Below are 27,795 nucleotides of genomic sequence, written 5' to 3' on the forward strand. Positions count from 1 at the left end.
CTGGCGGGCGGCGGGCGCCGGTCTATATGGCGGCGGCGTTTTCGGGCCTGGCTGTCCGCCTCTCGCGCTCGGCCGCCGCCCGCTCTTATGGGGTCTTCTGCAAGGGGCTGACCCGCACGCTGCTCATCTTTTTCGACCTGGCCTGGCGGCTGCGCATCAACTTCCCCTACCTCTACATCGTGGCTTCCATGATGCTCAACGTACGCCTGCAGGTGAGTGAGCCGCGCCCGCCCTGCCCCTTTCCCCGGTTCCTCTCCCCCGACCTTCCCCGAGCGCCGGTCCGCCCAGCGCGGTCCGGCCCATCCCGCCCGGGACGGCGAGGATGCTGACAGGAGCTGCCAAGCTGGATGCTGAGTGTATGCCAGGCAGCGTGCATTTCTTCTGCAACCCCACGGGAGGAAAACCCGCTGAGGTTATTGTTGTCCCCGTACTGCAAACGAGGCTGGGGGCGGGGTGGAGCGGCTTGCCCGGGCAGAAGGCCTACAGCTGGGGCGTGGGGTCCGCGGGGATGGTGGATGCTGGCGCCGGTGGGAAAGCCCTGAAGAGGAAATTTTGCCCAGGAAATTATTATATGGTTGGGTTTGCGAGATGGGTTTGTGGTTGACTTTGCTAGTTCCCAAACTTTACAAAGCTTTTCAACAAATTATTTTTGAAACTTAAAATGGGTTAGTGTTTTGTTGGATGTATTTTATTTATCTTGGAGTAGAAGTGGGGTGGGGCTGAAGATGAGGGAAAATGAAATGGAAGAGGCAGAGACGCAAAAGGTTTCAGAGCCCCGAAACTATTCATATGTGAGAAAGTAGATACACCCAGCACCTTGGAGATCACCTTTGCTGTAAATGACATTCCTTCATGCCTTGAATTATAGATGCCTTTTTTTTTTTTAGTGAGATGAAAAGTTGTCAGATGGAAAATTTCCCTTTATAAGTGTATCATAGATGGCCAAATGCTGAGCTCCTGTTGGATTCCATTTACACATCTTGGAGTGCTTGGCACAGGCTTTGACGCAGGAGGGACATGTTCCTGCCCTCCCCAAGCTAATGGGCTGACAGTACTTGTGTTGCTCCCTGGTGTGCAAAATGAGGAAGCCTGAGTGCTAGGACCAGGCCTGTTGAGACCATGCAGGTGGTGTCCTTTTTGTCCCCTCTGGTTTGGTTGTATCAGGATGGAATTGTCTCTGTGCCTCGACCCTTGGGTTTTGGTGCCTGTCACTGGTGATGGCAGGCTACGTAAAACCAATTCTTGATCAAAATTGTGTTAAGGTGAGATGAGAGGAATCTGCCTATTTTAAGATCAAAATTGGGATGCTTTTAATGTAAACAAGGGCTTCTGGCATCCCTAAGTTAAGGTACCAGACTGGAAGAGTGGAAAACTGAAATATCTTTCCAGTAGGTGGTATGAAACAGTCAAAGGTGATGGGAATGGGGATTGGGGGAAACCAGAAAGCCTGTGCTCTAGCCACTTGCCACTAGCCAATGGTTGTTTGCCAGATCTAGTGATTTTTCAAGAGAAATTGGAAATACTGATTTTTAGATACCAAATTAACTCAAGTTTTAAGAAAGTAAACTGTAGCCAAAACAAGTCTGTAGGCTGTATTTGACTCCCCCCACCATCCTACTTTGGAACTTTTTGTCTAGAATTGCATTAATGCTTTGCCAGTCACATGTAGAATTACAAGAACTGTAAGAGTGGGGAGCCTGGGTGGCTCAGTCGTTAAGCATCTGCCTTCGGCTCAGGTCATGATCCCAGGGCCCTGGGATGGAGCCCGCGTTGGGCTCCCTGCTCGGCGGGAAGCCTGCTTCTCTGTCTCCCATTCCCCCTGCTTGTGTTCCCTCTCTCACTCTCTGTCAAATAAATAAATAAAATCTTAAAAAAAAAAAAAGAACTACTGTAAGAGAAAACCTAGTACATAATGTTAAAAATTACCGTTATTTTGAAAAAAAAATTACCTTTGTCATAAGTCCATTTAACTATGTATGACTACCTTCTGGTCCAAACTACCGTTATCGCTCACCTGGACCATCTGTTTCCACCAAGCGGAAGAGGTTTTTTTTTTTTTTTTTTTTTAAACATAGGTGTCATTTCCCACAAAACAACAGAATAAAACTGCTTCTCATTGCAGACAGAATACACTTCACATATTTTTATCCTGCTGATATGGCTTTTGCTTACCTCTCTTAACATCTCACTTGGGTTGCTTCTTGTTCATTGTTCTTTCTCACAGTTTCCTTACTACTTTCTGCATATCTGCCCCTGGGCATTTGCATAAGCTGTTCTTCCTTTGGTTCAGTCCTTTGGTACAGTCTCACACTTCAGTTCTGATTTCAGAGAGGACTTGCATGATCAACTTATCCGTATGATCTTGCACTTTTGCTCTCTTCACTGCAAGAGTACCGAAGGCTGGCTTGTTCCACAGGCAATAAGGAATAAAGGACTCCATTTCTAATGTGATGCTTAGGGTTTCCACATCTCACAGTTGTTTGCAGTTGTTTGAGAATCTCAGGAACTGTTGTTATTCAAGTACAAATTTCATAACAGGAATTTGCATCGTAATGACTGAGGGTAGATGCATTTGGGAGGAGGGAGATTCGCTTTATTTGGAGTGGTTTGGACAGTCAGAAGGGCTCAGTGCGCACCAATCCCGAAAGCCTGTGATGAGTGACTTGGTGTACTTGACGTGGAGTAACAGTCCAGGTGCAGCACAGCTGTAGAGAAGCCCAGAGCTGAGCTGTAGGAGTAGTAGCGTGTGGGCTTGTTCAGTCAGGTCGGGTGAGGTGGGGGCGGGGGAGGCACCAAGTCACCAGGTACGTTGGGGGCGGGCAGGCTAAGAACCGTGTGAGGATCTCTAGGTTGGATTTTGGACTTGATCCAGTGTGCAGCGGCAGTCATTTCCTCTGCTGGGGCGGGGAGAGGGTGGGAGCAGGGTATCTCTCTTCTTCACTGTGATAGTTAAGCTGCTACTTGAAATGCCCCTGCAGGTTTAGAGTTTCTGTTCATTTGTGGAAAATCACTAATTAAATTAACCAGATTTAAGGGTTTAATTACTCTGGCCTCTTGTAAAGGGAAGTGCCGTGGGAAATAGAATCTGAGCAAGAGGACAGCTGTAGTCGCTGCCTTTTTACTCACCCCACTGTGTCCCCAGTCTCTTCATGGTGGCTGCTGGAATAAAGGATGCTGTGTCCCACATGTTTACATAGGACCCCTGTGTCATTTGTTTGTAGACCTTTTCAGGCAGTTGATACCTCTTTAATATGCAAGATGATTAAATAAGAAAATAGGTGGAAGAGGGCTTTATAAACCTAGGAGCTTTATCATTTTAAAAGATTGTAAGCTTGGGGCGCCTGGGTGGCACAGCGGTTAAGCGTCTGCCTTCGGCTCAGGGCGTGATCCTGGCGTTGTGGGATCGAGCCCCACATCAGGCTCCTCTGCTGTGAGCCTGCTTCTTCCTCTCCCACTCCCCCTGCTGTGTTCCCTCTCTCGCTGGCTGTCTCTGTCTCTGTCAAATAAATAAATAAAATCTTTAAAAAAAATAATAAAAAAAAAAAGATTGTAAGCTTAAGAAAAAAATAAATTCAAAAATTTTCGAAAAAAAAATATTGTTTGCAAGCAAGCCTTAATGTGCTAGAGTCATTAGCATCCTACTTATACAGAATCTGAAATACAAGGAGTAGAAAAATGAGAATTTATATGAAATACTAAATTAAAATTAGTGGGACGTCTGGGTGGCTCAGTGGGTTAAGTGTCTGCCCTTGGCTCAGGTCATGATCCCAGGGGCCTGGGATTGAGTCCAGCATGGGGCTCCTTGCTCAGCGGTAAGCCTGCTTTTCCCTCTGCCTGCCACTTCCCATCCTTGTACTCTCTCTCTGGCAAATAAATAAAATCTTAAAAAAAAACATAGTAAAAGCAAGATGATGGATTGTACTGAGAACCTATGTAACCGGTTATGCCTCCAACTTTTCAGTTATGCCACCTGTGGAAAGAATCAAATATCTTAGGCCCAGGTCACCTAGATTTATAACAATTAAAAGAGAAGGCCTCAGGGTGCCTGGGTGGCTCAGTTGGTTAAGTGTCTCACTCTTGATTTTAGCTCAGGTCATGATCTCAGGGTTGTAAGATTAAGCTCTTCCTGGGTATGTAGCCTACTTAAGGTCCTTTCTCTCTCCCTTTGCCCCCCCCCCGGGGGGGGAAGAAGAACACCTCAAAAAATTAGAGAAAAGACATGGTGAAAGTGGATGATAGTTGTCACACTGAGCGATGTCCTTGTCTTCCGAGGCATGGGCAACGCTGCCCGGTGCTGACCAGGCCCAGGAAGCTTCCTTTGGCTCCTCCCTCTGTGAGGCCCCTCCCCTCTGCTTCTGACTGCTCTATAATAGTCCGCTTTCTGATAGACTCTCTAAGTCCACAGCTCCCTGTCTTTCCGTGTTCGCCTGTCACTTGAAAATCTCTATTCGTTCATTCCAATCAGGTAGAAGAGTTCAGGAGTGTAGGTGGGATGGGAGAGCTGGCTGCCGTTCAAATAGAGCAGGTGGGCTTCATTGATTAGGTGGCATTTGAACAAAACCTGAAGTGAGCGGTGAGGGCTTTAGCCTTGGGGCTGGGGAGATGTCTGGGTTAGAAGAGTATCTTGTTTTGTGCAGAGAAGACCTTACAGCTGGTGCAAGCCTGGTATGTTCCAGAACAACATGAAGAAGGTGGCAGAAGATTCAGACTGAGAGGTGTAGGAACATTGAAAGGACTTTGGCTTTGACTCAGATTGCATGATCTTATGTCTGAACAATTCATAAAGTAGTAAAGATCCCAAGATCTTAGTTGCAGGGTCAAGTGCAGCTTGAAATGAGTTTTATTCTGTTGCTCGATTGGGGGGAAATTAGAGATTATTAAGAAAATGTTGTAAAAGCTTATAAGCAGAGTGCCTGGGTGGCGCAGTCGTTAAGCGTCTGCCTTCAGCTCAGGGCGTGATTCTGGCGTTATGGGATCGAGCCCCACATCAGGCTCCTCCGCTATGAGCCTGCATCTTCCTCTCCCACTCCCCCTGCTTGTGTTCCCTCTCTCGCTGGCTGTCTCTCTCTGTCAAATAAATAAATAAAATCTTAAAAAAAAAAAATAAAAGCTTATAAGCTTTGTGCAATCTTAATGAGTCAAGTCAAAAGCATCAGCCCAGTTAAGAGTTTGTTCTGGCTTCTGAGATGAGTTACAACTGCATACTTTGAGATGATAAGTACCAAACATGCAGGAAACATAAAAACACTAGGGAATCTTTCCATTCAAGTGAAGTTTTGAAAAATTTTCAACTTATGTAAATAGGTTGAAGTTTCAAAAAATTTTCATGCTGCATAAAATTTGAAAGAATTGTATCCTTGAGTTAGGTTTTTTTTTTTTTTAAAGTCTTACACAAAGTCCTATAATGGGTCAAGCAGATACTAAAACGTGTTAGATCAATGTGTACTAATGTTAAAAGATACCAACCACATATAAAGTGAAGAAAAGTGAGGTGTCTGGGTGGCTCAGTTGGTTAGGTGTCTGCCTTTGGCTCAGGTCATGATCCCGTTTCCTGGGATCAAGCCCTGCATGGGGCTCTCTGCTCTGTGGGGAATCCGCTTTCCCTCTGCCTGCTGCTCCCCCTGCTTGTGTGTGCACGTTCTGTCTCTCTGTCAAATATATAAATAAAGTCTTGGGGGAAAAAAGTGAAGAAGAGTAAGGTTAAAAACCGTTTTTTCATAAATGTATTTGTTGGAGGTCGTCTGGGTGGCTCAGTCAGTTAAGCATCTGCCTTAGGCTCAGGGTGTGATCCCAGGGTTCTGGGATCGAGCCGGCATAGGGCTCCCTGCTCAGTGAGGAGCCTGCTTCTCCCTCTGCCTCTGCTTGCCACTCCCCCTTCTTTGTGCTATCACACTCTTGTGCTCTCTCAAATAAATAAATAAAATCTTTAAAAAAAATGTGTTTGTCTGTACCTGGGGGGAGTAGCCCTAACTCAGGAGAGAGCCTAGGCATTACTTCTCAAACGATCTGTGGAGAAGGACTAATGGTTCTTTACTTCCACAGACAGAGCAGCTTATGAACAACAGACATTTATTTCCCACAGTTCTGGAGGCTGGAAAGTCCTAGATCAAGGCACCCACATAGACAAGCCCTCGTGAGAGTCCAGATTCCTAGCAGGTGCCTTCTTGCTTGTCCTCTCATAGTCGAAGGGGTTGGGGTCTCTGTGGGGCCGCTTTGTAAGAACACTAATCCCATTCGTGAAGGCTCTACTCTCATGACCTACACACTTCCCAGAGGCTGCACCTCCTTAATACCACCATCTTCAGGTTAGAGTTTCAGCATATGAATTTGGGGGGACATTCAGACCATAGCACCTTCTGTTAGTTTGTTAGGGCCAATAAAAATGAGTTGCTTTCACATGGAAAAGGGCAGCATCTGCTTGAGATTCTCCTTCTCCCCTCCCCCATTCACTGGCGTGCACGTGTGTTCTCTCTCTTTCTCTCATAAATCCTTGATTAAAAAAAAAAAGTTGCGTGCTCTTCCCACTAAGCCAGCCAGGCACCCTTCGGAGTGTTCTTAATTCTGTTCTTATATGATCACAGTAACAAACTGGGGGACGGGGGAACATGGGACGGTGGCTCCTACCTTTGTGAAGACTTTGGCTTGTACTCTGAGCGAAGTGGGAGATATTTCACTGAGATGGGACTTAATGTGATTTACTTTTTTGAAGGATTATTTTTTTTTAAAGCTTTATTGGAATATTCAGATATACACAAAAATAGAGTAGTGTAATGAACCATATATATATATATGTATGTGTATATATATACACATATCTATATTTCCATCACCCCTTTTCAGTAAGGATCAACTCTTTGCTAATCTTGTTTGATCTCTTTCCTCAAGCCTATGCCATCTTCATCTCCTCACCCCACACTGAAGTATTTTTAACAAAATTCAAACCAGGATGGATCACTTTTTTGGTTTTTTTTACTTTTTACTTTGAAATGATTTGACGTAGAGAAAGATTGCAAAAATAGTGCAGAGAGCTCCCATAGACCCTTTATCCACCTTCTACGGCCGGAGGCTAACTCTGCCACAGCACAGTTAAATCTCATAGATGAACATCGGTCCGATACATTGGGATTTCACCAGGTTTTCCCACTGTGTCATTTTCCTGCTCCAGGACACCACACTGCATTTAGTTGCCCGTGTCCTCCAATCTGTGACACTTCCACAGCCTCTTCTTGTCTTTTATATCCATCAGTTGGGCATTCAGGCTGTTCTCACTTTTTGGCTATTATGAGTGGGTAATGCTGCTAGGAGCATTCACGTATAGGGTTTGTGTGGACATGATTTCATTTCTCTTGGATGTAGGAGTGGAATTGCTGGGTCATGTGGTAATCTTGTGTTTAACCATTTCGGAAGGATCTCTGTTACTGCACTTCGGAGTTGAGGGTGGAAGCAGGCAGACTCTGGGGAGTGGGGAGGGAGGGACACCGTGGTGACTCCTAATCAGGGCCCCAGCAGGGGAGATGCTGGAAGTGGTCGGCTTGTGGGTGTGTATTGTTGTTTGAGCCAACGCGCCTTCGCCTTCCTTATGTACTCACCGGGTGTGTCAGAGAAGACTGGTTCACATTTCTTTTTTTTGTGTGTGAACTACCCATGTTCTTTGCACATTTTTCTGTTGATTGTTGATGGTCTTAATTTCTTAGAACCTTATATCTGTTTGGTAACAGTTGAAAAGTGGTTTATTTTTATTTTTATTTTTTAGTTATTATGTTTTGACTTTGCTTATGGTCTGTATTTGACATACTGAACTTACTTATTTTTTTAAAAATCTTGTTTCTTTCTTTCTCTCTCTCTCTCTTCCTCCCTCCCTCCCTCCCTCCCTCTCTCCCTCTTTCCCTCTCTCTCTCTCTCTCTCTCCACCCAACATGGGGCTTGAACTCTCAACCCTGAAATCAAGAGTGGCATGTTCTACTGATTGAGGCAGCCAGGCACCCCTGAAGTGTATTTTTATGCAGTCAAATTTAACAATCTTTTTTGACTTTGGGTTTGCCCTAGTTAGAAGGCCTTCCCAGGGGTGCCTGGGTGGTTCAGTCACTTAAGCGTCTGCGTTCGGGTCAGGTTGTGATCCTAGCGTCCTGGGACTGAGTCCCGAATCCAGCTCCCTGCTCGGCCGGGAGTCTGCTTCTCCTCTAACTCGGCTGCTCCCCCTGCTTGTGCGCACGCTGTCTCTCTCTCTCTCTCTGGCAAATAAATAAATAAAATCTTTTTTAAAAAAGGGGGGTGCTTCCCAACTCTTAGGCTATGAGGAATTCCACCCTATTTTATCCTGGTTTGAGAAAAGGTGTGTGTGTGTGTGTGTGTGTGTGTGTGTATGTATGTGTGTATGTCCTGTGATGTGTATCCAGATTGCACTGCCGTGAAACCATGTGAATGACATTTTTGTCTTTGAGCGTATGTTAACTAGAAAGTAAGCTTCAAGAAGAGCCCTGTTTGACCTAACACCATGCCTGGCCCAGGATAGGAGCTCAGTGAACACTTGCTGATTGAATCTGTAGCAGAAAATCGTAGGAGTAGAATCCTGAAGGAAAACTTACTCGCATTTGTAAATAATTTTAAAAGTTAAAATGCTCTGGGGCGCCTGGGTGGCACAGCGGTTAAGCGTCTGCCTTCGGCTCAGGGCGTGATCCCGGCATTACAGGATCGAGCCCCACATCAGGCTCCTCCGCTATGAGCCTGCTTCTTCCTCTCCCACTCCCCCTGCTTGTGTTCCCTCTCTCGCTGGCTGTCTCTATCTCTTTCAAATAAATAAATAAAATCTTTAAAAAAAAAAAAAAAGTTAAAATGCTCTGCATTCACTGTCGGCCACTGCAGCCTGGGCCTCGGCTTCTCCTCCACGGAAACACGCGGTCTGTGTTGAGGCCACTGCCATGTTGCCATCCAGTGGTCACTCCTGCGTCTTCTGCTTCACAGAACCCCCAGCCCCATTTTGTGGTTCGTTCCCTAAAACGCTCTTGATGATGATGATGATGATGGTAGCTGCTGTTTATGGAATGCTGGTCAGAGAAGATGCCAGGTGTTCACACAGTGAGTCCCCACAGCACGCTGAGGACAGAGGATGGCCTGAAGACAGCCCACGTCTGAGCGCACCTTTGGCAGGCAGGTGAGAGGAGGAGGAAACGGTGGTGGCTAGCAGGAGTTGCACAACTGGCTCTTTAAGGGCAGGTTTGATTCGGATGTGCTGAATGATTGGTCATAGGAACTCAGCACTCTTGGTGTTTCCTGTGGTTATGATTCAGCTGAATGTGGAGGTGACTGAGTTGTTCCTGTTTCTCATCCTCTGAGCTGGGTAGCACCCCCCTTTTTTTTTAAAGTCTTATTATTTTTTTAAATTTTGTTTTGTATTTCCTTAAGTAATCTCAACACCCAGCTTGGGGCTTGAACTCACGACCCCGAGATCAAAAGTTACATACATGCTCTATGGACTGCGCCAGCCAGGTGCCCCTGTGCTGGGCAGCAATTTGAGGAATGTATTTTGGTCACCTCCTCAGTCTGATTGTTTTCGTCATGAGCACAGTGATGTTAAGGTATACTGATGGTCACATCTGGAAGCTCCGGAAGCCAGGCGAGGCCCACAAGGGCCTGGAGCCTGTTTGCGACCCATTGTGAGGCAGGACCCCACTCTAAGCCCATTGTTTCCCCAACCCTCCTCTTTGAGCTATGTCTTCTTCCCAGCCCCCTTTGGGAATAGCCTTGCCAGCTGGCTTTCAGAAGCATAGAGGCCAGGTTATTTTTAGTTTACGGAGCAGCGTATCCAGACTGTCGGGTCCCTGAGGCCATTAATAGCTCAGGTTGGAGAAGGTAAGGTGACAGCAGTCCAAGAGGTCGCAGCTGCCTAATTGGGTCAGGCCTATTGTCATGCAGCAGGTCAGCTGCCTCTAGCAGGCCGGGATTTTTGTGGAGGATGATTTCTCCTGTCTGCACTGGAGATCATGGACACACCCAGATAATCTTGTTTCCCTTGCACATCACCCCTCTGGTTTTGGTGTTCCATTTTCAACCTTTGTTACCTTTTGGGGGGGGGTATAGGGTGAGGAAGTACATTCAGGAACTTACTCCCAGCATTGCACTTTATTTTTTCTGAATCTTAGTGTCTTGAACTTCAAAATAGACTCCTTCCTTTACTCTGACGGTCTTGTGTTGGTGGATAAGTTTGTTTGCCAGAGCTTATGCTGCTTATTATTTTCTAGGCTTAACACCGGGGGTTGGGGGTGGAGATGAGATTTCTAGGGCTAAGGACAGTTAATTATATAATTGGGTACAATGTAATGTACCTATGTATGTAGTAGAGTGAGAATAAGTTATTAAAATATTTCGTAAAGACACCACATGATTTCACTTATATGTGGAATCTAAAAAACAGAACAAATGAACAAACCAAAAAAGAAACAGACCAATAAATACAGAGAACAGACTGATGGGTGCCAGACGGGGGTGGTGGGAGGATGGGAAAAATGGCTGAAGGGGAGTGGAAGGTACGGGCGTTGAGTTATGGAATGAATAAGTCAGGGGCATGGAAGGTGCAGCATATGTTGTGATGGTGTTGTATGGTGACAGGTGGTAGCTACACTTGTGAGGGGTAGAGCGTAATGTACAGGGTGGTTGAGTCACTTTGTTGTACATTTGAAACTAATCTATAGTGTGTCAACTATACCTCAAAAAAATATTTCACTTGTTTAGAAATTATTTGAAAATTATTTCTGGCTCTCAAAATGTGAGTAATGTGTGTGTCTAGTATCAGAAGTTTTGGTTGGCTAGTTGAGGGATCAGAGCAGCAATGTTTTCACTGACCTGAAGTATTTTTGTCAAGAGATTAAATACATAGTTTATTACTGAATTTACTTAAGAACTAGATCTTCAGTAAGCAACGTATTCAACATTACTAAATACATGATCAGCGGTAACTTAGCTAAAGTGTTTTAACACAATTCTGGAAATACTTCATCTTTCTGAACAGCACTAAGGCCTTGTACAAGGCATAAAATACTTACTTAAAGTAGTTAGAAATTACTTTTCCTGGGGTGCCTGGGTGGCTTAGTGGTTAAGCGTCTGCCTTTGGCTCAGGGCATGATCCCAGTGTTCTGAAATAGAGCCCTGCATCAGTCTCCTCCGCGGAGAACCTGCTTCTTCCTCTCCTACTCCCCCTGCTTGTGTTCCCTCTCTCGCTGGCTGTCTCTTATCTCTGTCAAATAAATAAATAAAATCTTAGGAAGGAAGGAAGGAAAAAAATAAGAAAGAAAAGAAAGAAACTAATTTTCCTGAGAGTTGGCACCTATTAAGTGATGTTTTTCTTCAGAATTTTTTATTTTATTGTTTTTTTAAAGATTCTTAAAAATTTGTGAGAGAGAGAGCATGAGCAGGGCGAGGGGCAGAGGGAGAGGAGAGGAAAAGCAGACTCCCCGCTGAGTAGGGAAGCCCGCCTGTGGGGCTCAATCCCCAGACCCTGCCTGGGATCATGACCTGAGCCATCTAGGTGCCCTTAAGAATTTTTTTAAATATGTATTTTAATATGTATTAAAAATATATTTGAGGGCATGCTCACGCAGGCTCACTCACTCATATACATAAAATCTAAAATATATATATATACACATACACATATATATATGTGTATATATATATTTGAGAATGCTTCCATTTCAGGAAATTGTTCATTCTTAGTACATTTCAAATCAGTAAAATAAATGGAAGGTTTGAAAGAATGTGCCTTGGAAAGTTAACTTGAAAGAACTGTCCAGAGAAGTTGACTAGATTTTGACGGAGTAAACTTTGAAAGTACATTTGACTCTTGAACAATGGTAGGAGTTAGGACCGCTGTGCAGTTGAAAATCCATGTATAAATTTTGACTCCCCAAAAACCTAACTTACCAATAACAGTCAATTAACATATATATATATTTAAGGGTTTTATTTATTTATTTGACAGAGGGAGAGACAGCCAGCAAGAGAGGGAACACAAGCAGGGGGAGTGGGAGAGGAAGAAGCAGGCTCCCAGCAGAGGAGCCTGATGTGGGCTGGATCCCAGAATGCCAGGATCACGCCCTGAGCCGAAGGCAGACGCGTAAGACTGAGCCACCCAGGCGCCCCATCAATTAACATATATTTTGTGTCATATGCTGTATACTTAGAAAAAGTAATCTAGAGAAAAGAGTGTTACAAGGAAGAGAAAATATTTTACAGGACTGTACTGCATTTGTTGAAAAAGACCTGCATATAAGTGGACCCGTGCAGTTCAAACCTGGGTTTTCAAGGGTCAGCTGTCTTGAATTGTAGCCGGAATCCACACTTACAAGATTGCACCTCTTAAAAGTTCTCATCACAAGAAAAAAATTGTAATGTGTGGTGATGGATGTCGACTCGTGGTGATCATTTGGCAATATATACAGATATTGACCCATCATGTTGTTCTCCTGAAACTAACGTAGTGTTAGTTATTGCTCAGTTTTTTAAAAATTGCATCTTACATTTGTGTACTGCTTTATACTGTTCAAATACATTTTTATCAGTTCTGTAGAGTAATGGTCATATTTCTGTTGGTAGGAAGTTTTGAGAGTGTCCTACGGATATACAGAGATGTATGTATTTATAAACTATATATTTTGCTCCACCAAAATATGGTATATATTGTAAAACTTAGAAAAAGTTAAAAAGGGAATGGGATAAAATGAACTAGGCAGAGATCTGGTATTTTCTCCCCTACTCCTTGAGTTGGGGTCACCCTGTTGAGCGACTGCTGGACTAGAAGATTGTATGAAGTTTAGAGTTTATTTGGAGCTGAGTAAGTTGTGCAAGAAACACATCTAAGTGCCCTGTTTTTTGAAGCACAGGATGCTCTTAGCGTCTATGACACAGAGTTCTCGAGGTGCTTTGAATCTTCCTCCTTGGTGGCTGTGGGGTCCTCGCTAGATCTTGGAGATCCTGGCCTTCTGTACCTTACCATCTTCTCTTTTTTATCCACCTCCCCCCCTCCCCAAAGGTGACGACTTCAGAATCTAGTCCCCAGCTCTGACATCACTCTTTTTTTTTTTTTTTTAAGATTTTATTTATTTGACAGAGATAGAGACAGCCAACGAGAGAGGGAACACAAGCAGGGGGAGTGGGAGAGGAAGAAGCAGGCTCATAGCCGAGGAGCCTGACGTGGGTCGATCCCATAACGCCGGGATCACGCCCTGAGCCGAAGGCAGACGCTTAACCGCTGTGCCACCCAGGCGCCCCTCTGACATCACTCTTGAGCTAACAACTTTATTCATAATCCAGATGTTTGCCCAGTTCCCCCAAACTGTGTGTCCCCATCTGAGCTGTTTGACGTCCCTCCAGACCTGTTGCTCCTCTCTATTCCCCGTTCGTGATGCCTTCATTACCCAGAAGTGAAAGCCAGAGAAACCTGTGGTCCTCTCCCTTTCTACATCCGTCAGCCACCAAGTGGAAAAATATTTTCTCTCTCCTCTTCACCCACAGCCCCCACCCCTTCCCTGTGCTATTGGAATAGCCTCCTCATTGTCTACTGTGATTCCTTTCCAGTGTAGCCACCACACCGCAGCCAAGGAGTTAATCGGAAATGCAGATCTGGCCAACGTCTCCCTCAGTGGCTCTGCATCGCCTGCTGATGGAGGCCACGCTCCTTACTCCACGACCAGCGCCTTTAGGCCTGGTTGGCTTCGCGCCCCTCCCTTTGCTCTTTTTGCTTCTGCTTCAGCCTCCGATAATTGTTTATTTTCTTGCCAGTGTATTCTCTTTACATTTTTAAAAAATGTAACGCACACACTTACCTAGCTAGTTCCCCTGGTTAGAGAAACTGTAGCTTCCTGCCCCCCATTTCTCTGTCCCCATAGTCAAGCCTCTCAGCTACAGCTGGTTCTCCTTGTGCGTGTTTCTCTGTCTCTGAATTGCATGCTGGTTGCTCCCTGACTCGGCGCTCTTGGGGGTTGTCTTTGTCTTCCTGTGGGAGACGAGCTGTCCTCTCTCAGGCTTCTGCCTCACGTCCCACATTTCCATCCCTCCTTCCTCCCAGCAGAGTAGTGTGTTTTCGTTAGAGTGCTCTTCCTTAGGCTGGCCTCTTAGAAAAATTGCTAAATACAGTTTATGTATTTCTTCATTTTCCATGTATTAATGCTCTGGGCTTATTTTTTTTTTTAAAGGAACATGGGTCAACATTTTTTTTAAACTTATCAATTAATGAGGAAACTAGTGAGATGTTACAATCAGTTTAAAGGAGAATTTAGATAAAACATGCACACATATGTAATCAGGAACGCCAAAGTGAAGTACAAATGGATGTAAAAACTGGTCCATATCCACAGGATAATAATCAATTGCATTCCTTTGAACGAAATTTTTAATTTCTTTGGATAAGAAATCTTTTGCCTTCCTGTCACATTTTTTACAACTCAGAGTCATAAAGCAGCTCAGACAGGTGCAGGGCCCCGTAAACTTAGGTAACCCAAGGATGCACTGGACAGCACGCCCCGTCAGCTTGTTGTTTGCCCATCTGAAGGCCCTTTCACAGCCTTTCCTGACACGTCTTCCCCATTGGGGAGCATAGTGATGTCAAGGAGAGAGGATTCTTGGTCACAGAAAAAGGCTGGTCCCGTTAGGGTTGCAGGTGCAGCGAGAGTGTTAACCGTATGGGCCACCTTGAGTTTGCTCTTGAACAACTGCTGAGGTCACAAATCAACTTCTGTCCTGAAGTTTTCACACAGAACCTCGGACTAAGCTAGTCGGAGAGTGGGGAGGTAAGCCCAGGAAACTTTCTCCACCATGTTTTCACTTGCAGTACCTATAAATTCGCGTGAATTCTTCTCTTATCAAGGCTCCAGAGTTTGCTGAGGTTCCTGACCTGCCAGCCCGTTATCTTCCTTACCACCTTGAGGCTGCGATGTTGTAGGCCAGGACCCCTCCACGCTGGGTTTTCCTGGAGGGCATTGTGGCCATTAGATCTGTAGATAATGTTGACCTTGATTCCTTAAAAGTGGCTTGTCATGCTTGAGTCACTGAGAATCATTCTCAAATAGGACACATCAGGTAGGGCCTCGGTTTGCACAACTGAGTCATCCAGTTACGTGTCCTGATTAAAGAGAGGACAGATTTTTACTGAACCCACAGAAATAACTAAATAGCTGTGAAAAGGACAAAGCCTAAGAGTGTGTGTGTGTGTGTGTGTGTGTGTGTGTGTGTGTGTGTTAAGTATTTTTAGGAAACACTGCATTAGTAAAATACTGTTTTGTTTTGTTTTTTTAAATGTTCTTTTTGTTGTGATCTCTAATTGGTAGGTTGTCATCCTGTTTTCTTTCAAAATGTAGGAATCCTTGTACCAGAGACCGTTAAAGAGATCTTCACATTTGTTAGGAAGTACTTAGTATGTGTGGCTCTTTTAAGGCTCCGTCTTCATAATAATACTTTAATTTGCTTATCTCTTCCAGGTTCATATTGAGATCCACTGAAGGCCTTCCACTGACTGACAGACGTGTCGTCGGGCTCACCACGTCGGAGGATACACAGCATGAGGGACAGAGTGGGGGCTCCGGGCACCTGCCTCGGGAAGGTGCAGGGGGCCAGCGAGGACTCAGACAGGCTTCTGTATGGACTTGAAAGAGCACAGTGGGAGAGGCCTTGCGCGACAGATACGCCTTCCTCCTCCTGGACGCGCACACCTGCGGCCAATGTGGCTGGAAATTCACGAAAGGAGGAGTTATCAATGGAAATGAAAAATGCTCTGAGTGAGGCCAGCCTCTTGCTTCACAGCAGCAACAATGCGCTTCCACGTTGGAAAGAATCATTACGAAGAAATTCAGCTCCCGTAGTGGGTCAGAGCAAGACTGTGCATGTGTTCCGTGCGCCCACAGAAGAGCATTTTGCTGGGGTGTCCTGCGGAGTGGGGGAAGCTCTGGTGAGGGACTGGCTGGGAGGAGGGCCTAGGGCCACCGACAGCTGGAGAGGATGGTGCCACACAGGAGAGCCTTGGGTGTCTGAACTACCGTGCCCTCAGAAACGGTCAGAAATGGGGGTTTCTGAGGAGGAACCGCCAAATGCTCTTCTAAAGGGGCTGGGCTTTGAGTTGGAACTGTGTGGCCTGCATTTCGTCCTGTCTGCACTGCTGCACGCACGCCCTGAAGTTTTCCTGGATGATGAGACAAAGTGTGTTTTCCTTGGCCCCTCAGAGCCCCTGTTTTCAGAGCAAATGGTAGAATACAAGAAAATGCTTTCAAGTGTAAAAAGCACCTCAAACGATCTGCAGATAATACTGGGGTTACTGGCTCTACCAGCTTTTGAAGTAGCAAATCCGTTGTGCCGTAGTTAAGGTACAAGCAGAACAATAAAGATAGATTAATTTTAAAAGTTGTCTTATAATGATTTCTTTCATGCTGAGTCTGGATACGAACAGAAGTTCCTGCTTCAGTTTGTATGATCAGACAAACTTTAAGTGGAATTTAAACTCATGGGAAGTTGGTTTATGTGACAGGAGATTTTTAAACATGTTTTAACTTGTGCTTGAAAGACATTCAGTATTGGGATACCGTTTCGAGGAGAACATTCATAGACCCTGTAAATGTCAGGTTCAGCGTAAAGATTTAACAACATTCTTTATATGTCTTCAACGCTCATTCTAAAGGGCTCCCGTCCCCGATACTGTCTCCTCAGACTGATCATCGGGTAGGAGTGGCCATTTGTTCAAGTCAGCCCTTCCCTACTTGCTCTCGGCCCTGCCACCATTTCTGCATTCTGTAGAATAATTTCGGTCTGCAGCAAATTTGATTTCTTTTCTCACATCCCTTTCCTTCCCCTTGAAATGTGATTTAAATGGAGGCCCTATGGTGAAAGTTGCAATATTCAGTGTCCTTTTAGTATAATCCTTTCTCAAGCTAGGAGCCCTAGCTGTGTCGCCTGAAATAGAAACGACCTTGAGACCACCTGCAGTAGCTCAGTCAGGGGGAGACAGACCTCGTATTGCCCCCGTAGAAAGTTTCCGGTTTCCAGGAGTGGAGGTATCTCTCAAGCTAACATTTTTGCTGAGGTAACCCCTCTGGTGGTTGAGAACTCCGGTAAAGGTCCCTTCAGAGCATGAGTCTTTCAGGAGTCCCAAAGTAAGACTTAACCATTTTTGGGGTGACTGGTTGCCTCTCTCCGTTTGTGTGCTGACTTGCCATGTGCTATTTTAGTGTTTGGGGAAAACGAAAAATAAAACGTGTTGTTAAGCATAATAAACGTCTTCTTTTACGTGTGTAGTCTCAGTTCACCTTGTCTTTTATCAGCGCTGTCTTCCTCATACTGAAAAGTCTTTTAGCACCGGTCCAAGTAGGCTGCTGACTGAGAAGACCGGAAGCAGAGCTTGAAAGACAGCCCTCGAAGCCAGGTCGGAACTCTGCTCTCACTTTCCTCCCAGGACATAGTGAGAACGTGTTGTGATCCTCTGGGGCGGCCCTCACGGTGATCATGGCCTGTGCGAAGGACGCTGTCCTGGTTGGGCAGTGAGAGCCCTGCTTAGTGGGGTCACCGAGGGATGGTGAAGTGAGAACCCAGAATTGTTTTAAAATGGGAACTGTGGGGCGCCTGGGTGGCACAGCGGTTGGGCGTCTGCCTTCAGCTCAGGGCGTGATCCCGGCGTTACGGGATCGAGCCCCACGTCAGGCTCCTCTGCTATGAGCCTGCTTCTTCCTCTCCCTCTCCGCCTGCTTGTGTTCCCTCTCTCGCTGGCTATCTCTATCTCTGTCGAATAAATAAATAAAATCTTTAAAAAAAATAAAATAAAATAAAATGGGAACTGTTTTCTTGTCCAGCCCCCGTCTCCCCCCCCACCGCTTCTTTGTTTTAAACTAAGTCTACTCCTTTGGGATAAAATTTTCTGTGACCCGTCGACTGTTTTACTCTGTTTTGTAAATTGCAAGAACAGAAATTTTCAACCAGTTGCAAAGAACAAATATGGAATTCTGTAGTTAGTATCCAATGCTAAATAAATTTGGAATGTCTTCATGTGGTTATATTAGAATAAGTTGTGTTTTTCTTGAATGGGGGAATGTTCACAATAACAACTTTTTTCTTTAATTTTTTAATACATGGGACACCTGGATGGCTCAGTCAGTTAAGCCTCTGCCATTAGCTCAGGTCACGATTCCGGGGTCCTGGGATCGAGTCCCACATCGGGCTCCTTGCTCAGCGGGGAGTTTGCTTCTCCCTCTCCCTCTGCTTGTACTCTCTCTCTCTCAAATAAATAAATAAAATCTTTTAAAAAATAATTTTTAAATACACATACACTTGGCTGAGATTTTTCCCTTTGGCACTGTGTCCGGTTCCTGTTCGAAGACAGGCCTCTCCTGTGGGAAGGTCTAGGGTGGAGCAGTGATGATAAATGCACTCTACGAAGTTTTATGACTTTACAAAATAAGGCCTTCTATAAACATTTTTATTACTGAGGCAATTAGTATAGAAATTTCAGATAAATTGTTTCCATGATTCGGTTATAAAAGGGGTTAGTCTTAAGTTTTCGATTCCAGTTAGCATACAGTGTAATACTAATTTCAGGTGCAGTCTAGTGATTCACCGGTGCTCTTCATGACAGGCGCTGTCCTTAGTCCCCGTCACCTGTTTAACCCACCTCACCTCTGTTAACCATCAGCTCTCTAGAATTAATTGTTTCTTGGTTTGTCCTTTTTCCCCCCCTTTGCTTGTTTTGTTTCTTAAATTCCACGTATGAGTGAAATCATATGCTGTCTTTCTCTGACTTAAATTTCGCTTAGCATAATACACTCTAGCTCCATCCATGTCATTGCAAATGGCAAGGTTCTTTTTTTTTTTTTTTTTAAGATTTTATTTATTTGTCAGAGAGACGGAAAGAGCACAAACAGAAGAAGAAGCAGGCAGAGGGAGAAGCAGGCTCCCCGCCAAGCAAGGAGCCTCATGGCGGGGCTCGATCCCAGGACTCTGGGATCATGAGCTGAGCCGAAGGCAGACACGTCACCGACTGAGCCACCCAGGTGCCCCAGATCCCATTCTTTTTTATGACTAATATTCCATTATACACACATACACCACATCTTTGTTATCCATTCATCAATCGATGGACACTTGGGCTGCTTCCGTATCTTAGCTATTGTAAGTAATGCTGCTATAAACATGGGGGTCCATGTACCTAAAAGTGAGAAGTCACTTGGAATTTTTCAGGTTGTATCACTTCGGCAATGAAAACTGAGGGAAGTTTGCTTTAGAAGTTAAGTTTGTATGGTTCTGTTTGGTTTTTTTTTTTTGCCATTATAGATTCTGCTCTTAAGGATTGAACACAATCATTTTAAGTTTAGAAGCACTTCCCATAGTACAAAATCTTGGGACTTGGTTATTCACATTTGGAAATCATAATTTTTAACATTGCAATGAACAGTGAGGTGTTGAAGTGATTATGAAGTTGCAAGTTAAGAATGAATAAGAAATTCAGAAACTTGCATTTAAATAGATCCTTATTGTAGGACTACTGGCTTTGTAAGTAAGAAGGCATGTTTATTTGGAGCTCGTCGTAAATCACTCTATTCCAACACAGACTATTTACTATAGTTTTACATTGGAAAAAAAAATAGTATAGAACTCTCCCTATATTCTCCCATAGATAATTAAAAAATTCTCCCTTTTTAAACCTTCCAAAGAGAATTAACGGGTGTCCTAAGCAATCCAGATGAGCTCAGAGCTGGAAACAGTGCTCTTCGGCCCTGATGAGTGGTGGAAGCTTTGAAATACATGCCATCCGCGTGATATATTCAGTGTAGACATTTGAAGTTAGAGACCTAGAATTTAATAGGATGCTTGCTTCTACTTGGCTCCTCTCTGCTTCTAAAATGTTAACTCTTTTTTTTCCAATTTTATTATCAAAACTTGATCGGTCAATTAAAAAGGCATTTGTGCTTCAAACTCTGCAAACTTCTTGAGCTCTGCATCGGATTGACGGAAATTTGCCTAGAAAAGACTTGGCAAAGGGGCTTGCCGCATAGGATAGGCTGTCTTCACGGGATACACTTTTCCTCTTCTTGGAACAAATGATCTTGCTTTAGCGAGGCATGCGGTTTAAGGGAGGTGTTTGGGTGGGGATGGGAGGGTGTGTGGTGGCCCCGTTGCATCCGACCCACATGTTGCCATCTTCAGAGCACGCGCTCGTTGGGTCTGAGGAGTCCTCGAGTGCTGTGTTTTCTTCTGGTAAACAGATCCGTTATTTACAGGAGCAAGAGCGAGCTTTGCTGCAGTCTTGCTCTGGTGGCGTCTTGAGTAGCTCTTTACAGTTAATTTTTCAGTGTTTAGTTACGTAACAATATAAGGCGTTTTTCTAGGGCAGCTGTGCCTCGCCACGGTATTGACAGGGGAATTCTCCAATTAACTGATTCACGCTTTTAGGTTTGGTTGTTTTTTGTTTTTTTTTTTTTTAAGGCAGTGGATTTATCCTGTTTTCCCATCTCCTGCCTACGATTCCTGCTCTCAGATAATGAGTGATTTGTTTGAAGATTGGGGAATAGGCTCTATTTTCTTTCCTTTTTTTTTTTTAAGGATTTATTGATTTATTTTAGACAGAGAGTTGGGGGGAGGAGCAGAAGGAGAGGGAGAAGCAGATTCCCTGCTGAGCACAGAGCTGGACGTGGGGCCCCGATCCCAAGACCCTGGGATCATGACCTGAGCCGAAGGCAGATGCTTAACTGTGAGCCACCCAGGCGTCCCCCCCCCCCACCGTTTTTTTGTTTTTGTTTTTTTTTTAAAGATTTTATTAGGCTCTGTTTTCTAACTCTGGAAGCTTATGTCCTATTACACTGAAGTCTGCCAGCACTCTACCACTGCTGATCAGTAGGGAGACTTGGAGGAAGCATGTCTCTGCTCCTTCGACATCAGTTGCTGTATAGAGAAACAGAACCAGCAGGATGCAGAGATACAGATTGACAAGGGTAGTCCTTAGAGGAGTTTGCTCATGCGATAGTGGAGCCTGGGAAGTCCCACCATCTGCCATCTGCACGCTGGAGAACCGGGGAAGTCAGTGGCGAAGGCCTGACGCCTATGGAAGCTGACAGTGCTCCTGGTTCAAATCTAAAGGCCCAAGAACCAGGAGCACAATGTCTGAGGGCAGAAGATGGAGGTCTCTTCTCTGCCTCCTTCCGTTCAGGCCCCACGCGGGTTGGATGATGCCAGAGATAATGTCTTACCAGGCATCCAGGCGTCCCTCGGCCAGTCAAGCTGATGTAAAATTAATCATCACTGTTGTACAGCTACCTCTCATCAGCTGAGTTCTCAGATGCCCTGGAAAGTCTGCTTTTTGTAGGACACCCGAGGGGACACCATAGCTAGGACACAGCACTGTTTCTGGTCACCGCTGCTTCCGCTCCAAGACTTGGTAAGTAAGGACTCACACCTGTTCAGAAAAACCTGCTTTTTGTAGGAGAGTGATCTGGGAAAGGAGGGGTATTGTTTATTTTCACTACAGTACTTGGTTCTGTATGGGGCAAATGCCAACAGACACGCATCTGAATTCATCCAGAAACTGAGAAGGCAGCAGTGAGGGGCACACCCTCCTTCCCTAGCCTTGTGTGGTGGCTGCTGGTGAGCGGGCCAGGCGGATTCCGAGTCCCTGCACCCCGAGGAGGGGAGGGCGGGGCTCACTGGTAGATTTCTGTTAAAATCAGCGTCTCCTCTTTGTCCTACGTGAGGGATTCTCTAACGAGAACACCGTAACCAAGCACCGCACTTTGGTTCCAGGTGAGTATGGTGTATTGGGGTTGAACGTATCATGTACTCTGGGACTCTTTAATTCCCTGAATTTGTCACATGAGCTCTAAAAAGGGTCCTGAGAGATTGGAACCAACCTTTTCATTTTAACATATCATTTAATATGGTGAATATTATATCAAAAAATGACTTTATTTTTCCGTCAGCTTCCTGAAGGTCCTTCAACCACAAAAGTGGCCAAATACTAGCACTTCACTCTCAGACTTGACCTTGACCACTTCACTACCCAGATTTGCAACAGATGGTGCCTTGAGTTTTAGTGTGTTGGGAGGAGGAAGCATGATCCAGAAAAAGGGACAAGGGGCGCCTGGGTGGCTCAGTTGTTAAGCGTCTGCCTTCGGCTCAGGTCATGATCCCAGGGGCCTGGGATCGAGCCCAGCATCGGGCCCCCTGCTCCGCGGGAATTCCCTTTCTTGCTGTCTCTGTCAAATAAATAAATAAAATCTTAAAAAAAAAAAAAAAAGAAGAAAGAAGAGGAAAAAGGGACGAAAATGCCCAGTTCGTTCCAGATGAGAACCATTCAAGCTGAGGATCCTGCCCCGGGGAGTAAGACATCCCAGGGCTTAAATCCTGTGGAGGCTGCCTCCTCTCTCAGTGGGAAAAACGGCTCGTCTTTTTCACAGTTGAAGTATTTGGATATGGCTATTAGCATGAACAAAAAGTCCTGGGTTTTCTTTTAAAACCTGTTCATTGGTACAGGGCTTTTTTTGAAGGTATTCCTTATTTCTGAAGCTGTGGGGGGCATTGTGTGTTGTTGCACTTGGAGGTGGCCGATGAGGTCACATGTGTGAAAAGGTCAAGCTGTTTATTTATTTTAAAAGATTTTATTACTATTTTTAAAGATTTCATTCATTTGTCAGAGAGAATGAGCACGCACAAGCAGGAGGGATGGCCAAGGGAGAAGCAGGCTCCCCACTGAGCAAGGAGCCCGACGCGGGGCTCGATCCCTGGACCCAGCAGGATCATGACCTGAGCTGAAGGCTGACACTTAACCGACTAAGCCACTCAGATGCCCCAGATTTTATTATTTTTAAGTAATCTCTACACCCAGTGTGGGGCTTGAACTTACAACCCTGAGATCAGGTGCCTCAAGTTGTTCCTTTATTAAAAAGTGGCCTTTATTAATCTGGGCACATTTCGGTGCGCATTCTCACCTCCCTCTCAAGCCCCAGTGGATGGGACACTCCTGCCCTGACAGTGTGTATTTAGTGAACTTCAGGGTCATTTTAATGGAACTGCCTAATTTGGGGGGAATGAATGGGGTGTGAAGCAAAGCGCCCCTTCACCCCCTCCCCACGCCGCCTCTCTGTCATGTGAGGCTCATTTTTGCCACAAGAGGGAGCCACTTGTTCACTTAGGGAGTGTCCCTTCAGGGAAGACCTTGGGTTTTCTTTCTGTTTATTTTGTTTATCCAAATTCAAACTCAAAAACTAACATAAAAATACTCTACTTAATTCAGTTCGGTGTGGTTCGTGAAGCTTAGCAAGCATGATTTATCAAACCTTACAACAAGATTGAACTCTTGAACTCAACACCCGTAGATGGTGCTTGAAAACAAGAAGATAAATGTGTTGGAAAAATTAATTTGGTGGATTTATTTTTATTTTTTATTTTGGGCAGTGACTTTCAGTATGAAACCACACTTTCTTTTCACTTTCTTTTTCTTAAGTAGGCTCCACACCCGTGTGGAGCCTTACACGGGGCTTGAACTCACAACCCTGAGATCAAGACCCGAGCTGAGATCAAGAGTCAGATGCTTAACTGAGCCACCCAGGTACCCCTGAAACCACATTTTTGCAGGGTATGGAGAAGAGCCCTGGTTTTGTTCTGAGGGGGCTTGTCAGAGAATTCCCTTCTGCCCAGGGATGCACACAGCCTCCCGGGGTAGCTGAGCCCCAACGGGTCCCTTCAGATTGGTCGGTTCGTGGGTCTGTGGTGACTCAGCTCGGGCCACAGTGGGCTCGTCTGAGCCTGACCCATGTGCACGAGCCTCTTGGAGACCCTGATGGGGAAATTTGCCACAGGAACGAGTCAAATTTTCTCTATAGAAATCACAACTTTAGATTTCTTTTTGTGGCTCATAGTGAAATGCTTTTAAAACGTCAGAATCCGTTAAAATATTGGGAAGTACTATCGTTCTGTATCATCAGTGAATTATTGTTCCTTCCAGTCCTTTTTGTAAAAGATCTGTCAGGGAATTTTCTTAAATGATAAATTGTGATAATAGAGTGCATATAAATAGCACAAAAGCTATTTAATTTCTTGGAAATGTTCTGAGTACCACTTAGGACTTATTAAAATAAAGCAGTTTGTTTGAATAAACTCCAGGCTTCCTTTGTTAGACGTTTCCGTTTTACTCTCTTGGGGAAAAATTGCTAGGATGTCGTTCCCTTTCTCCTGCTCGATTCAGAATGTAGTTATTCAGAGCTGCTCACATACGTTTCGCAGGGTCACAAAACCTGGCATGAGTTTCTTATAATAAAACTCATCCTCATGTTACGAAGCTCCTATTTTTGGGCACATCGTTCGCCAGATTGCTGTTCTTTAAAATGCTTCTGAGTGAGGATGCTTTATTAAAAGAGAAACTACCAATAATGTCCGAACTCCAAAGACCTTTGCAGCTGCCATCAGGCAGTTGACCATTTCGATAGCTAATTGCCATTCGTTGAGCGCCCACCCCCGTGCAGGGGTGAGGCCGTGACTGCCAGTGGAATGCTCTCTTAAGTCCTCAGAATGATCTGAAACATAGCGGTTCTCATTTCAGGGCTGAAGACGTGAAGGCGAGATGGCATAGCTTGTACCTGGCAGAATTACGATTCAAACAGTTTGCTGGGCACGGTTTTTTGTTTTTGTTTTTTTCCCCTGGTCATTTCCTTTCAAGATAGTCATTCAACATCCAGGAACTATTCCCTGGGCACCTAATATGTACCAGGCATCCTCTGTTGGAGACAGAGCAGAAAGTAAAACCAAGCCCCTGGTTGCGCCTGGCTGGCTCAGTCGGTAGAGCGTGGGACTCTTGATCTCAGAGTCATGAGTTCAAACCCCATGTTGGGCGTAGAGATTACTTTACTTAAAAGAGGTAAAATAAAACCAAGCCGGCTGTCCTCTCAGAGCCAAGCAGTTCAGATTGGTTCCTCATTAAGTAATGAGCGAAAGAAGCAAGGTACAAGCAGGTGTGAATGGGGAGATGGGAAGGTCTTTGCTGTTATAAAAGTACCGGTATTTGCTATTTGACTTTCTGATTGTGAAAACGAGAAAGGTCGCATCAAAGAACCCAGGTTTTGTCTAGAGAGGACAACACTGCTAACTGTTTGGGATTGGTGAGGTCTCCAAGGATAAGAGCCAGATCCCTCCCACTTTGTCTCGAATCTTTCCTAACCTCGGGCTGTATGGGCCATGTCAGCCTCAGACTTTCTACTGGTTGTCTAAGATTTAAAAACAATGAAAGACGACTTGAATGAATCTAAAGTTATGAAAATTATCCTGGTACTTCCCAATACAGTAGCTCCTACCTCATGTGGCTACTTAAATTTTAATTAAAATAAATTTTAAAAAAATCCAGTTCCTCACTCATACCAGCCACCTTTCAAGTGCTTCCTATCTACGTGCAGCTGATGGCCACAGCAGTGAAAATGCAGAGAAAGAACATTTCTATCATGGAAAGTTCTATTGGGCAAAAGGTATGTCACAGACATACTTGTGACCACTTTGCTTCTTCAGGATATGAAGATTCTTAATATATTAGAGTGTGTGACTTTAATTTTAACCACCCCTGTCCCCTCCCATCAAACTAAGACAAAAACACTATTCTCTTGAAGTGGGGGGAAAGGGATCACAAGTTTGCACATGATTTTCTGTAAGCTTTTGCTCTACAAGAGGGGATTGTCTCAGTCTCTCACTTTGTATCGTATTCATGAGTGTATCAGGGTTCTGGAAAGAAACGGAATCAATAGTGTACAGAAGCCTGATGATAGGCATTGCCTTGTGCTGTTATGGGGGGTATATCTTTATGAATCTGCCGATTCAAATGCTAATCTCTTGCAAAACACCCTCGCCAGACAGGCCAGAAATAAAGTCCTACCAGCTCTTAGCTCAGTCAAGTTGACACGTAAAATGAACCATCACAGGGGAGCCCTTCACGACCCTGAGATGAAGAGTCGCACGCTCTGCTGATTGAGCCGGCCAGGCGTCCTTCTCTCTCTGGAAGGAAGATAGGAAAGTTTAGCACAGAGCCAGGTACACGGAAGGTCTGTGACACGGAGTGGCATCCTCTCCTCATTTTTATAGGCTTTGTGGATTTAAAAATATATTTTAGACAAATATATATATATTTTAAAGATTTTATTTATTTGACAGAGAGACGGGCAGCGAGAGAGGGAACACAAGCAGGGGGAGTGGGAGAGGGAGAAGCAGGCTTCCCGCTGAGCAGGGAGCCCAATGCGGGGCTCGATCCCAGAATGCTGGGATCGTGTTCTGAGCCAAGGCAGACGCTTAATGACTGAGCCACTCAGGCGCCCCTTAAAAATACATTTTAAAATGTAGAACTATTGGGCCTCTCAGTTAAACTCTAAGCATTTTATTGTCCAGTGGCAATTGGTTTTAAAGTGTCTTTCAACCCTGGACCTTTGGAAAACTGTCAGTTTCTGTGAAACGGTTGCCCCAGGCGGTGATGTCAGGGGAGGACGGTGCACCCTGGCTTAGCACCCTCCGGAGGAAAAACACACACAGGTTGAAAGCCTGACCTTGGCTCTGGTAACGGGACTTGATGATTCATGAGAACATCCTGTATGGCCCCCCTCTAGAGCCACTTGGGGACTCAAACCGTGAGAGAGGACAGGCTGAGGAATCCAGGCAGGTCTTGGAAGCTGTTGTCCCCCTAGACCTGTGGGTTTTACCAAGGAATCCTTGAGCTCCTTCCAGCTTCCAGCCTGGCCTCCCCCTTGTCGCCTCCAAAAATAGGATTTGGAACTTATTCCCCATGTGACCTAATGCGTGTCACACTCGTGGGCAGGAAGTGAATGCTTTCCTGCCAGGCCTGAGCCGTCCCCGGGAGATGGCCTGGGAAGGAATGCCTTCTCTGTCCCACTTCACGAGAGAATGTCAGCATGCTTATTATAAGACTACTTTCTTCAGTCCGAAAACACGGCATGCTCTTCAAAACGGCAGCGAGAGAGGTTAGATTGGCTAGATTTGGATGATCCTGGGTGTCTGCGCTTCGTAAAGTATGGTCAGCTATTAGTAATCATGCCCTCCATCCCCTTGACCCCTGTTCTGGGCTCTGTGGGGCTCATAAAAGCTGTGAGGTCAGTTCATTAGGGAAACACTCACATCCTTTAAACGATTAGTGCAGACAACAGAATTTGGCTCGTTGACCCAACCTACGACAGACTAAAGCAGGCAGGCCCTGCTCAAAATGTTTGGCAATAGTAATTTGGGGTTTCTGGGATTTGCCGTAAGAACTGGATGTCCTCATTTCATTGTGACTGTGTGTCAGGGTCTAAGGATACACGGTGAGCAGGACCTGACATAGTCAACCCGAGCGTCCACGGGTTGGAGAGGAAAGTGACACCCAAACCCGTCATTAACTGCCTTTGCATGTTGAGATCTCTCACGATGTCATGTACTTAATGTCCCTGAACTGTATACTTAAAGATGGTTAATTTCATGTGCGGTGAATTTTACTACCAAAAACAAAACTTAAAAAAAACTTTTAAGGAGGAATAACCAAGGCCGTGGAGTCTTGCAAGACCCAGCTAGATGAAGTGCCCTGTGGCCCCAGACTGCCTTATCTTACTTGGTTATGGGAAGACCTCTGCGCCCTCTCTATCTCTGGCTCTCTTATTTCTGAGGGTGGAGTGCCTACTCTGTTTCCCCAGCTACAGACCTTGACCCTCTGTATGGACTGAATTGTGTGCCCTGTCCCCCTCCCCCATTCATAGCGTGAAGCCCTAACCTGCAATGTGAAGATACTTGGAGATGCGGCCTTTAGAGGTGGTTGTTTTTAGA

General features: G+C 45.1%; 2 protein-coding genes and 1 non-coding gene across 3 annotated transcripts; all 3 read left to right on the forward strand.

The window, feature by feature from the left end:
* The first annotated feature begins 6 nt into the window (after positions 1–6).
* Positions 7–15,603, forward strand: LOC100465898 (small integral membrane protein 10-like protein 2A). The gene is made up of 2 exons (XM_011221328.3): positions 7–212; positions 15,468–15,603. The coding sequence occupies exons 1-2, from the start codon at positions 27–29 to the stop codon at positions 15,486–15,488; spliced, it is 207 nt and encodes a 68-aa protein (XP_011219630.2). The 5' UTR covers positions 7–26; the 3' UTR covers positions 15,489–15,603.
* On the forward strand, positions 15,511–17,250 carry FAM220A (family with sequence similarity 220 member A). Its single transcript, XM_034669786.1, has one exon. It carries the CDS (start codon positions 15,548–15,550, stop codon positions 16,343–16,345), a length of 798 nt encoding a protein of 265 aa, XP_034525677.1. The 5' UTR covers positions 15,511–15,547; the 3' UTR covers positions 16,346–17,250.
* A 7,521-nt stretch (positions 17,251–24,771) lies between these two features.
* Positions 24,772–24,844, forward strand: TRNAK-CUU. Its single transcript has one exon. It is a non-coding gene; the product is annotated as a tRNA-Lys (tRNA).
* The last annotated feature ends 2,951 nt before the right edge of the window (positions 24,845–27,795 follow it).

Source organism: Ailuropoda melanoleuca, chromosome 10 (assembly GCF_002007445.2).
Source record: "Ailuropoda melanoleuca isolate Jingjing chromosome 10, ASM200744v2, whole genome shotgun sequence".
Taxonomy (NCBI): Eukaryota; Metazoa; Chordata; class Mammalia; order Carnivora; family Ursidae; genus Ailuropoda; species Ailuropoda melanoleuca.